We start from the raw sequence: 14,113 nt of genomic DNA, 5'->3' as shown, positions 1-14,113 counted from the left end.
TATTATAGAAAAGTGATTTATCTTTTTATAAATGACAAAAGGCACATCTGCCTCATTTTTGCTGTGGTATCATGATGCTAATCAGAACCGTGATAACTGGTATCGTACCGTGGGTCCCAATTTTGGTACCGTGACAACACTAGATGTCACAACCATTCCATTCGGAGTTGCGCAGTGAGGCGGCACTTTTGGGAGTGGGGGAACACTGTTCTCTCAGAGGCCCAAGGTGTTCCCCTACTTCTAATTTTACAAATTAAGCACTGATCATGTCCTGTATGTTCCTGGAGTTTTGACACCATTTGTATTTATCATCCTGCACCTTTAGTTGAAGACAGTAGATAGATCATTAAACTTTGTTAGCTGGAATGTCAAGGGCTTAAATCACCCTGTTAAGAGGAGGAAGGTATTTTCACATATAAAACAATTTAAGGCAGCATTTGTTTTTTTGCAAGAGACACACATTTGTGGTTGTGATAGTGCTCGCCTGATGTCGCGGTGGGCGGAGCAGCACTTCCATTCCTCATTCCAAGCAAAGGCCAGGGGAGTTTCAAACCTTGTTGACCAAAACATCCCTTTTGTGCATCACAATGTTATATCAGCTACTAACGGCCGTTTTATCATTGTGTCAGGGAAGTTATACAATACAATTACGGTGCTTGCCAACGTTTATGCTCCAAATGTAGATGATGTGGGCTTTTTTGAACGCTTCTTTTCTTCTCTCCCGGATCTGAGCTCATACTCGCTTACACTTGGGGGGGGGGGGGGAGTCCACAGTCCGCGGAGCAAAGGGGCATATTACAAATGGAGGATGGTAACGTTACTTCATATCATGCAAAGATTAATGACACATTCAGGAATTACTATACTCAACTCTACACCTCTGAATTCTCGAATAATACTATATTAATGGATCATTTTTTGAACCAACTAAATATTCCCACGCTCTCCCCCGACAGTAAAATGAGATTAGATGAACCCATAATGAAAGAGGAGATAGATGCTGCTATTTCCTCGCTGCAGTCAGGAAAATCCCCAGGGCCCAACAGATTTCCCGTGGAATTCTTTAAGGCATTTTCCTCACTACTCTCGCCGCAGCTAAGCACAGTGCTGTCTGACTCATTCAAGCAGGGCAAGCTTCCGACATCATTTTATGAAGCATGTATCACTCTTATTGCAAAAAAAGACAAGGATCCAACGGAGTGTTCTTCATATAGGCCGATCTGTTAAAATTTTGGCTAAAGTACTGGCCTGAAGATTGGAGAACATCTTACCATCTGTCATATCTGAAGACCAAACGGGCTTTGTCAAAAATTGATACTCCTATTTCAACATACGTCGGCTCTTTGATATTTTGTATCTTCCCTCCGGTGTGGCTCCTGAATGTGTCCTTTCTCTAGACGCGGAGAAAGCATTTGACCAGATAGAGTGGGCATATTTATTTGTGACTTTAAAAAAATTTGGTTTCAGTCTGAATTTTATCACCTGGATCAAATTATTATACTCAAGCCCCACTGCTTCGGTCCTTACCAACTCTCAGCTGTCACAACCCTTTAGCCTCCATCGGGGAACCAGACAAGGGTGTCCTCTAAGCCCCCTACTATTTGACCTGGACATAGAGCCTTTGGCGATAGCAATCCGCAGTTGCGAGAATATCTCTGGCATATGGAGGAATGGAGTGGAACATAAGGTGGCCCTATACGCAGACGACCTGTTGAGTTTTATCTCTTGTCCAGATACCTCCCTACCAGCCATGTTGTCTTTACTGAACGATTTTAGCCAGTTCTCGGGATACAAATTAAATTTAAATAAATCTGAACTTTTTCTTGTCAGTGAGGGGACGCCGGCATCAGACTACTCCAACTTCCCTTTTAGGATTGTGGAAAACAAATTCACTTATCGTGGAATTACAGTCACGAAAAACCACAAGTGTCTTTTCAAAGAAAACATTCTCACTCTGCTAAACCACACAAAATGGTGCCTGACGCAGCGGTCACCCCTTTCTACATCCTTGGTTGGCCGAATTAACTCCATCAAAATGACTATTCTCCCTAAATTTCTATACATCTTTCAATCAATACCAACCTTCATTCCTAAATAATTCTTTGATACATTAGATTCTGTTATATCATCTTATATATGGAAGGGCAAGCGCAGTCAGCTAAATAAGGTCCATCTCCAAAAACCTAAAGGAGAAGGGGGTATGGTGCTGCCTAATTTTCGTTTTTATTATTGGGCAGCTAACATTCGCTGTCTTACTTTTTGGTCATATTTTCATAACCAATCTGACTGCCCTTCATGAGTGGCAATGGAGTTGGGTTCTGCTAAAAACTTTTCCATTCCAGCACTTCTTGGATCTCCACTCCTTCACCCACCAAATAAACTCATAGACAATCCAGTTATCTGGCACACGTTGACAGTGTGGGCTCAGTTCTGGAGACACTTTGGCTTCCATCAAGTCCCATTTCCACCAACCATCTTTTCCAGCCCTCCTTACTGGACCCAATATTTCAGGAATGGCAGAGACTGGGTATTGGGCGCTTCAGAGACCTCTTCACGGATAATAGTTTTGTATCGTTTGAGCAACTGGCTGAAGAGTTAAGTCTCCCAAAGTCTCACTTTTTTAGGTATCTACAAATAAGACACTTCCTCTGCTGTCAGATACCAAACTTCCCTCAGACACCTGATATGAACATTGCTGATGCACTTCTCAATTTACAACCATCACGCAAGGGTTCGATCTCCACACAATAAACTGTTAGGCATAAGCCAGGCCCCACTCAACAACATTAAAATTGCATGGGAGCAAGATCTGAATCTAACTCTGTCTGAGGACATATGGGACACCATTTGTAAGTTGGTTAGATAAGGGTTTTTTTGTTTTGTGTTGTGTTTTTATTTTCTTCCTACTGTGTATGGACAGGATTATCTCTCTCGACCAGGGGTCGCGTTAACCGGATATTCTCAGTCATTGACCGGTTTTTTACAACAATGACCAAGCTCTTGGCGCTGCGCAAGTAGCGACATGCAGTTGCAGTCTGTCTGGATGTTGAAAGTTTGAGTGTTACTGAGTGCCGTTTGTGAATAACCAATAAGCTGCGTAGGATCTACGCTTGTTCATTGATCACTTAACTTATTTTTAAATGGAGCTGTCACTCTTGATCGTCGCATGGACTTTGTTTGTTGTGGCTCAGAGTCTGGTTGAACCATGCCACCCGTTCGGACTTGGCCACGGGAGATCATTCACTTGCGGAGATCTTCCGCCAACCTGAGAACTTTAATAGGACTACATGGGGAGAAAAAAGATACAAAGTGCGGAAACGGGGCGGTGTCAGGCAGAGACTGAAGTGGCTGACACTTCGCCGCATACCCCTCCCCTCGATGTTACTCTGCAACGCTCAGTCCATAAGGAATAAGATGGACGAGATCCAAGCCAGCGTCACTCATCTGGAGAAATTTAGGGACGCATGTGTCATGGCTTTTACAGAAACATGGCTTACTCCTGAGGATGTGAACACCGACCTAACTCTCACCGGTTTTGGAGTGCCGGTGAGGCTTGACAGGGATGCTGTTGTCACAGGGAAATCCCAAGGGGCAGGGTCTGCCTCTACGTCAATCAGCGATGGTGCAAGAACATCACTGTCAGAGAGACTGTGTGTACTGAAGACACAGAGCTGTTGTCTGTGTCCCTGCAGCCCCATCACCTCCCCCGTGAATTTCCCCAAATATTTCTCACTGTACATACATCCCAAAGCTAACGCAAAAAATGCTGTAACAGCCATACAAAAGGTTACACAAAAGTTCCAGTCCCTCTCTCCGGATGCTCCTTGCTTTGTCCTTGGTGATTTTAATCACTGTATTCTGAAATCGATGAACACTTTTTATCAGTATGTCTCTTGCCCTACCAGACTTGACAAAACTGTTGACTTATGCTATGGTACAGTAAAGGGCGCCTACAAGTCCATAGCTCTGCCCCCTCTTGGCTCTTCTGACCATAACATTATCCTCCTTATCCCGACCTACAAGCCACTTCTTAAGAGAGGGAAAACTGCCACTAAAGAGGTGGAGATGTGGACTGAGGATGCTATTGAGAAACTATTCGAGTGCACAGAATGGGACGTTTTCAAGCACTCTTCTTCAACTCTTGATGAAATGACTGAGGTGATATCATCCTATACTCTCCATTTGAAAAATTTAATCATCCCTACTAAACAGGTCAAGGTGTTTCCGAATAATAAACCCTGGTTGAACAAAGCAGTAAAGGATGCACTGCATAGGAAACACAATGCTTTTCTCCATGGTGACAGCAAGGATAAGATTGAAGCTAAAAAAGAAGTTAGATATGAAATTAAGAGGGCAAAATTACAATATAAAAGTAAAATAGAGGGGAAGTTTCACAGTAACAACCTGAGGGCTGTATGGGATGGTATGAAGGCCATGACAGGCCAAGATAAGAAGAAGAATTCTGGGTCAGTCACAATAGATGGTTTTGACTCAAATTCAGAACTTGCAAATGCTCTGAATGATTTTTATTTACGTTTTAATGATGAACATGATTTTACTAAAGATCACTGTGATATATTTGATTCCTTAAATGACATTACTGTCAACCCCCGGCTTACGATCAGCGCCATTTCTGTTGAACACATGTTCTCCAAATGTAATGTCAGAAAGAGCCCTGGGCCTGATATGATCACTGGCAAACTGCTAAAAGTCTGTGCAGACCAATTATGTGACATTTATTCTGATCTTTTTAATTTGTAACTCTCCCAGCATAAGGTCCCAATACCGTGGAAGGAGTCTATTGTAGTCCCCGTGGCTAAAATCAAGTCTCCGAAGGTGCTTAATGATCTAAGGCCTGTAGCCTTGACTTCAATAGTGACTTTTGAGCGGCTGGTCAAACAAATTCTTATTGAAAAGGTTCAGAGCCAGCTTGACCCGATGCAATTTGCTTATCGGGCCAGCAGAGGGGTAGATGATGCAACCATCACTCTGTTCAATTACCTGTACAAGCATTTTGAGGGTACAAGAACACATGCTAGGCTTTTATTTCTAGATTTCTCTTCAGCTTTTAATACAATCCAGCCACATATTTTAATCAATAAATTATTGTCAGATTTTAATCTTGATGCTGGACTGGTGAAATGGGTGCTAGATTTTTTAACTTGTAGGCTGCAGGTTGTAAGGGCTAATGATGCCTTTTCCCAGAAGCGGCTGTCATCCACAGGCTCACCACAGGGGTGTGTCCTGTCTCCTTTATTGTATATTCTTTATACAAATGATTGCAAGAGCAAATACAAGGACAGGCATCTTCTGAAATTTGCGGACGATACAGTCCTCATCAGCCTGCTCCAGGAAGGAGATGTCGATCATGGTCCAGTCATGGAAGACTTTGTAGAGTGGTGCAACAACCACTTTCTGAAGCTAAATGTCCTAAAAACTAAAGACATGGCCATTGACTTTAGGAAAAACTCTCCCTCTACCCTCCCAACCATCATTAAGGGCTCACAAGTAGAGACAGTAGAGCACTATAAATACATGGGCACAGTCATTGATAAAAACTTGAATCATGACTTCAACATGTCTGCAATCTGCAAAAAGGGTCTGCAGAGACTTTATTTTCTGCGCAGACTGAACACTTTTAATGTGGACAAGACACTGATGGTTTTATTTTACAAATCTTTTACTGAGTCTGTTTTAATGTTCTGTATTATTGGCTGGTATGGAAACCTCACTGTGCAGAACAAAAAACGCCTTTCTGACATTGTCAAGGTAGCCAGCAAGATAATTGGCACACAGCAGCTTTCTCTGTCAGATATCTACAACCGACAAGTCTATAGGAAGGCACAGTCGATCTTGGCCAGCACTGACCACCCACTTTTAGGAGAATTTTTTCTTCTTCCTTCTGGCCGGTGTTACAGGCTCCCCAAGGTTAGAAGCAATAGGTTTAAATTTTCTTTTATTCCAAGTGCAATAAATGTTCTTAATTTGCACTGAGTCTTGATGGACTCAATTTGCCTGCACTGTCTATAAGCACTCCATATGGTCTTATTCCCTTATAGATTTATTTTTTCTATGGACAGCTTGATCTGATCTATTTTATTCATGGTCGTTGTGGTTGTGATTGTTGTTGACATTGTCTTGATTGTCCCTTGTATGTTGAATTGCACTGCAAACTAAATTTCCCCTTGAGGGACAATAAAGAACTGAACTGAACTGAACTGAACTGACCGGAAAATCTGAAGGCCGTCGGTCATTTTGACCGGTTGCAATTACCACCCCTGCCCACATGGCGGCAGAGTGCACAACCAGTGGCTGCCATTTTCACACTGCAGAGAAAGAGTCATTCATCTGTTTCATGTAGCGTTGTTGAGCCCAGGACACACCAGACGCGTAGTGCCGCGGAAGTTGACTGTCCACACAGGCAGCGCATTTCTCCTGCGCTCTCTGCGCCGGTTAAACATCGTCCACTCGTCTTTTCCCGTCAGTACCTACTCGTTTTTTCACTTCAACAGGTCATTTTAAACATGGGTAAGGCCATATTTTAATCGTTTTTTATAACATAATAAGTTAATTACAATTTGTCATTGCATATCCATGTATTGAGCGTGTTGGATAGCCTAAATACTGGGCATATTGTTATTGACGATTTTATTTATGTAGTTATGTCTGCAGGCTCGGTGACACAAAATTAAAATTGTAATGAAGTGATTAGGGTATTGGAAAATGTGTTTGGTTATGCGCTGCTGTGTTATTTTAAATTATAAACACGATATTTTATTGCTCGTGTGAAAAACAGACCAGACGCCGAACTGAAACACTGCCTCCGCGGGCGCTCCGCTCTGCTCAGCGGCCTGTGTGGACAGTCAGATAGGTTTACATGGGCGCCGATTGAAAACTGCCTCCGCTGCTGGGCGCTGCGCATTGATGGCACGGGTGTGTGGATGTCTGTTCATCTTTTCGTTCATGTCCTTATTAATGCACACTTTATAACTTGCTTGTTGGATTTATTAAACGAACGAATGAAAACTAAATATCTTTGAATATCTTAAAGGAAAATTAAAATGACCAGTAAAAATAGATCATGACCGGATTTTTATGATCCTGTCAGTCAAAATGACCGGCGACGAAAAAGTCTAGCGCAACGTCTGCTCTCGACCTATGAGCTGACTGTGTATTTTACAAACTTCCTGTCAACACTTAACACCTGTACCATATATTTGTGAAAAATTCAATAAAGATATCTTTGAGGAGAAAAAAAAGCCTATCAAGTCAGTAGTCAAGTGAAAGGTAAAGAGACTCTTCAGCCACTTATAATAACAATCTGAGCCTGTCAGTAGTGAAAATAACCACTTTAAATGGACATACAGTGACGGTGTTCAGTTGCCCCTTGTGCTTCCATTGCAGCCATTGCATTGTCCTGCTCAATACTTGACCAATTTCAAAAACTGTTGTTCACATCAGGGTGCTTTCACAGCTGTAGTTAACTGGTCGCACCAGAGGGAAAAAAATGATACACTGTTACAAAATAATCTCTCCTTAAATGCTGAGAAGACTAAAGAGATGATTATCAACCCAAGGAAGAGCAGAGACCAGCACGCCCCACTACACATCAACGGGACACAGATGGACAGGGTAAAAACCTTCAAACTCCTTGGCACCCACATCAGCAAGGATCTCACCTGGACTCATAACACACAGCAGATTGTCAAGAAGGCTCAACAGAGACTCTTCTTCTTGAGGAAGCTGAGTAAATTTGGACTGTCCTCCAAACTCCTCAGCAACTTTACAGATGCACAGTGGAGAGCATCTTGACAAACCCCATCACAGTGTGGTACAGGAACTGCACAACTCAGGACAGACAGGCTCTCCAGCGTGTCATTAAAACAGCACAATTCGTCTGTGGAGCAGCTCTCTCCCCATTACAGAACATCTACGACACCCGGGTCACAAAAAGGGCACTCAACATCTAGCCTCGCCACCAGACAATCAGAGATCTCCGCCTTCTGATAGTCTGGGGAAACTCCTTTCTAAAGTGTGTTTAACACACCGGCGAAAACGGCCGGCAACAAAGCAATACCTCTTGCATTTTTTAAAAGGACACGCCCTCCCGGAAATGTGCGCTTCCCCTTTTCTCATCCGCAAGGAAACAAACACACAGAGAGCTTGAAAATGGACGCTGAGAGATTTAACTCCGTTTTATCAAACGTGTGCTCATCCGTGAAAAAATATTTTTTCCAGCAGATGTCTTAGTTACAACATGATTGAGCTAACTGGAGTAGTTTCATGTCATATCCGACAACGGGAGGCTTTTAACAGATGATGTCCTGATGTTAGTTTTGCTGCTAGTGTTAGCTGTCCCTGTCAGCTGCAGCCACTGATGCTTTCTAGACATCGTGATTTCCCAAAACTGAATAAATACCACACATAGCAACACAAAACTGCTTTGCTAGCTCAACTATGTTGTAACTAAGATATCTGCTGGAAAAAAATATTTTTTTCATGGACCGTTTAATGAGTTATTACCTATTACAGACACCGCTAACGGCTAACAGGGCTAACAGCTAATGGTTAGCCCAGCTAATCTACGATAACCATGTTATTGAAATAGTAATCTTTGTTCAGTCATTGTGTTTATAGACTTTACAAACATCAGATTGGTCTAAACGGTGATACAGTGACGTGAAAAATGTATATATATATATATATATATATATATATACATAGATATAGATATAGATATATAGATATATATATAGCTAAACTCTGCTGGTTTTCTACCCCGAAGTATTTGTAAACAACAAGAAGATTCCCCTCTATAGTCTGGCCGGATGGATGAGTCACGGCCTTGTAAAAGATTATGTTTGTTTCTTTTAGTCGGCGAGAGTCGCCGCAAACGCGACAAACGTCCACTAACTTTGATTTTGTACCACTACACGTGTTTCTAGTCGGACTATGTTTACGAGCATAAGAGTTCAGCGAGCCACCGAAGGACTGCCCTGCAGATTTACTATTGGTTCTGCAATGTAGGGAGTTTTTTTAAACTCTGAAATTGTATCCGCCCATCTAAACACAAAATCAGGGAGAAAGTCATCAGTTTTTATTTAAGCAAAGCGTCTAAACACTGACTTGTGAGTCTACTCAACATCATTAAGGACCACTCCCACCCACAGCACACACCGTTCACACTCCTGCCATCTGGCAGATGCTACAGAAGTGTTAAAGCAAGGACAGCCAGACTAAAAAACTGTTTCTATCCGCAGGCCATCAGACTACTAAACTGGTGATTATCTGTCTCTCTGTACATATACATATTGGACAATGTGACAATATTTGATATCATTTGGACAACAATATTTGCACAACAAATCTGACTGTACATAATACTTGCTCATTTCATATTTATTTTTATCTATTTTAATTTATTCAGTGCGTACTTTAGTGGTGTCAGTGCAACTCGAAAGGTAAGAATTTCACTGTCTGTAACCACGTTTACGTTTGCTGTGTGCATGATAATAAACCTCTTAAATCTTGAATCTTTAGTTTTGGTTTGGTTCCTGTTAATACTGACTTTTTGCAAACAAACCAAAAGGAGTAAACACAAAGTTATGCTAACTGACAGGTGACTCATTGATTGACCAGTTTTGGCATTTGTCAGCCTACATCAGCAGGGCCCACGTGGGAAAATCAAATTCTGGTAGCTGACAGAAGTCAATGCAGCAGCACGTTAATAGTGCTGAAGTGTTTCTATTTATGTTCTTTGGTTTCACAAAGAGCTCATAGAGAAATAACTGATTGTAAGTATTATTAGTAGGCTATTATCAGACTGCATATCAATGGCATGTTCTGAATAATGACTAACACAGAGACAGGATGAAAATAAGGCACCTTGTACAGTAATGATCTGAGGCCTAATACTGTGGGATAACTGTCAAACATGTTTTAATAGACTTAATGAACAGACAAAGTACACAGAGTCAGATACAATGATGGCAGTTTTAACAGCCTTTTAATCGGGGGAAAATACCCACACTAATGTACATATGTGTTACTATGGTTTCATGTATGCATTAGCATAAATAGGTTATAGGGTGGCCTTTATCAGGACCAATTATGAGATCGCAGCCAGATTTCACAATCAGCAGATGGATTTATTATTGGTTTAGCAGTTGCTAAAATCACATATCTGCTATCTAAAGTCCTGTGGTTGGTTCCTTTTCTTTCACAACACAAACAAATTGCACCAGAATCCGTTTGGAAGCAGACCGAGACCCACCTTTTTGGGCAGTCTAGGTTCAGTTGTTTGGTCCGCACCAGGGTTCGATTGACAGCTTTCACACAAGCTCAAACAAACTACTAACTGAGCAAACAAATCAATCAATCAATCAATCAATCAATCAATTTTATCACAAATCACAATTTGCCTCACAGGGCTTTACAGCATACGACATCCCTCTGTCCTTAGGACCCTCGCAGCGGATAAAGAAACACCCCACACCCCCCCCCAAAAAAACCTTTAATGGGGGAAAAAAACCCAGTAGAAACCTCAGGAAGAGCAACTGAGGAGGGATCCCTCTTCCAGGACGGACAGACGTGCAATAGATGTCGTACAGAAAATCTGAGTTGCTTTTAACCGAACGTGATTTTCCAGTATATTCTGGTTTTGCTCAGGGCTCTTGGGGTTACTGGTTCTCCAGTTTTGAAGCTCTATCCAAAATACTTGGAAGAATAATTGATCCAAACCAACCATCTCCCTAAGGTACAGCCAAATTGCATTGCTAATGTCACTCTTTTTAGCCTTATATTACTTAACTGGCCTGGCCTGGCCTGTCCATGACATCAAACGTGACATACAGAAAAAACAGCTCCAGCCTCTTATCCAAATATGTTCACTTCTGGTTCAAAAATATCGAGATGGCGTTGGCGATGGCGATGGCTTTAAAAAGATGGTAGTACAAAACCCAATGGTCTTGGCTGCTACTGTACCTCTGTAGTCTGACTGTAGTTACACAAACACAATCTGTCTCTATTTTACTATTCTAAAGTGGAAAACTACAATACATGGAATGTAAGTGTTAAATTGTCATGTATGCACCCCCCCCCCCCCCCCCCCCCCCCCCATGTTGACTCCATGGGCACAGCCCATGATGTGTGATGAGCCTATGGCGTAGCACCTGTTTCACATTATTTATAAAGGGTCCCTGTAACAAGCATGAGGTTGGCAGACTTTCCAGACAGCAACTTTACAGAACGTTGGAGGCTTATTACCTCTGCGTATTACCTCTAAAGTGCGGATCTCGTGCTGTGTGAGGTCGTTGGCTGCGGCGCATCTGGTCCTGAGAGCCTGCAGACTGGAGATGGAAATGTCCACCAGGTTCTGGATGAGCTGGCACTGATGCAGAGCCTCCTCAGCTTCTCCTGTCTTTATCTTGCTGTGGATCACCCTGTCGCCTCTGCCTCTGTCTTCTCTGTCCATGTCTCCACATTGGCGCGGCTTGTGACACAGACAGCGACCTGGAGACGCGTGGCGCACTGGCGCTTCCCCTCAACAATGCACCGTTCGTATTAAACACGTTTCCGCGTTTCGACTTCCACAGAGCTGCTACAAGTCTCCTTCACAAAGCTGACTAAAATAAGAGCAAGACAGCTTGAGTTTAAAAGCACCTCCTGTTGTGACCTTCAAAATAAACCAAGACTTAAACATTTCTTGCTTAAACATGGAGGAGAGAACTAGTCAGTCGATTTACAGCCGAGAAAATATATTTAAAACAATGCCTAAACCAAATAGTTTTGCAGAGATACAAAAACAAATACAGTCAAATTAATACATGAAAAAATATTGAATATTATCAAGTTCAATGAGAAATGGAAATAGGGATATTTCAGGACTTAACAAAAAGGCATTGATGCTGTAGGATCACGAATTATTAAGTTTCTACAAAGATTGGCATTAGAGGTATAGCACTATCGTGGTTATTCAGCTACCTACAGAACAGGGGCTAATATGTCAGATACAAAACCATAAATCAGTTATGAAGGTATTTTTGGAGCAAAACATCTGAGCACATGTGACAGTGAAATTTGTAGCTGTAGAAAATAGTCACACCTGTATATCTGAAAATTTGAAGACACAAAGAAGAAAGAAGGTACTAGGGTATTCCAAACGGTACTATACTGCATTTGGAAAATACTGGTAGTTTGAAATTGATTCAATTCATTAATTTAGTTAATTTATTTTACTCATTTATGCACACAAACGCCTTTCTTGTTCCTATTGGAGCACAGATTGCGCAAGTGGTGTGTATGACAACACCTGTATCAACATTCGCAGCTGGCGCACGTGAAAAAAGACAAGAGAAAGTCTGAATCGCAAAGGGAGACAACACAAGACAACACAAACTTGGTGGAACATCTGAGTTACCAAACCGTGACGTCCGTACTGAGGTACTTACCGAACCATGATTTTTTTGGTACCGTTACACCCCTACTATTTATTGTTCTAAAGGTTTGTATCCAAAAGGACTTTTCCTTAGGAAAAGTACCGAAAAGTATCGAAAAGTATCGAAATTCATATTGGTATGGGTACCGAAACAAAGATTTTGGTATCGTGACAACACTAAGGAGTTGTATACTTGTAGAATCTTTTTCTCTCCCACAAACACAACAGTTACACATTTTCTAATTATTCACTGCAGGTACAGAAATCCTTTTCTACAACTCACAAATTATGAAACTCACACGCTCACATTTGTGCTACAGTTGCTGCAGTGAATATGCTGCAAGACACATTGTCACACCCAGATCAAAAAATGTGAAGTCTTGGTCAAAATTTGCATGAATTTCTGGCACAAACATAAGTCAATAAATACAACTGCTTGAATCTGCCACTACAAATCTCAAATGCTGTTTTTTTGCTCCCAAATGACAAGTTCTGCGCACTCTCAGTTTTGCACCAAATATCGCAGTGGACATGGAGCAAAAGTGATTTGTATCTGTAGAGTCAGGGGTGGCCACTGATCAGAGATCAGGGGACCATTTTGGCCAATCACAGGAGCTCATTTGAATACGTGGTCCTCAGGGGCGATTCTAGGATCAGAGGTTTAGGGGTGCTGAGCACCCAGAGAGCTGCCCGGCCAGGCAAGATAAATTTCACTGTTTTGTACATTTTAACTCAATTTCATTCCCACATTTGTGAAATAAAAGCACAACACTTTTTGGGAAAGTCTGTGACTAAACCATCAAATCTGATAAAGGTTATTTAAATGCTGAGCCACAGCAAAAGAGGAATGGATTGGAATCATAAAAGAAACATATCGTAACCCTAATTTCTGGGGGAAGACAACTCATTTTGATACAGCAGCTCCTCAACATACACATAAACAGTATGTGTGTTTCTGGAGTAAACCAGCCCCCTATAGTGAGTACCAAAAATACCAAAAATGGACCTTAGGCTTATTTTTTGGACTTTTATTTGAAATGCAGTGCACAACATGTAACATGAACACATGAACAGAAAGTGACTTTTTCAATGTTTATCTCTGCCTTTTTCCTTCTTGTCTGTATAATACAAATACATAAATAAAAATACACTTCAAAAAGGAAAGTGCTAGAAATCTACAAACTAATAATAATAAATACACACAATAGGAGTTACAATGGGGGTGCTGCTGTATTTTTGTTGTTAAAATATTACGTTGCAACTAAGTACTGTATGGTTTTGACACTTTTCTAGCTTGTTAAAAAAGGGACATACAGTGTGAAAATTTAAAAAAAAAAAAAAATCTCTCAAATTGCTGGGATTCAGTTTAGGGGTGCACCCCCAAAAATGGGCTAGAAACGCCTATGGTGGTCCTTAAATGAGAAGTCCAGTATTTTGCACTTTGAGCCCCATTTTTGGGCTGTTTATGATGAAATAGACCAAACCTAGACCAAAATAGTGACAATTGCTGATTTTCAGAGAATTTGGCTTTCCCCTTCCTGGCTTAACACTGTTGCCTATGGCCATGTGTGAACCTGTCCTAAAACCACCCGAAACGTTAGTTTTCAAAGCCATGAAACTCACAAGGTGGTCAGTGGTGTTCGTTGATGTTCTGACATAAAAATAGTAGCAAAATGT

General features: G+C 41.5%; 1 protein-coding gene across 4 annotated transcripts in view; it reads right to left on the bottom strand.

Moving 5' to 3' along the window:
- LOC117259790 (kinase suppressor of Ras 1-like) overlaps positions 1–11,575 on the bottom strand; it is a 103,758-nt gene extending 92,183 nt beyond the window's left edge. For 3 of the 4 annotated variants that reach the window (XM_078166870.1, XM_033631505.2, XM_078166871.1), the window contains exon 1: positions 11,279–11,574. In XM_078166870.1, coding sequence (XP_078022996.1) covers positions 11,279–11,473 — 195 coding nt within the window. In that variant the 5' untranslated portion in view covers positions 11,474–11,574. Of the gene's footprint in view, positions 1–11,278 lie in introns of all 4 variants that reach the window. The other variant, XM_033631504.2, reaches the window with a different exon arrangement.
- Between the last annotated feature and the right edge of the window lie 2,538 nt (positions 11,576–14,113).

This window comes from Epinephelus lanceolatus, chromosome 4, assembly GCF_041903045.1.
Source record: "Epinephelus lanceolatus isolate andai-2023 chromosome 4, ASM4190304v1, whole genome shotgun sequence".
Lineage (NCBI taxonomy): Eukaryota > Metazoa > Chordata > Actinopteri > Perciformes > Serranidae > Epinephelus > Epinephelus lanceolatus.
The sequence above is the reverse complement of the archived record's forward strand: the minus strand, read 5'-3'. Positions and strand labels throughout refer to the sequence as shown.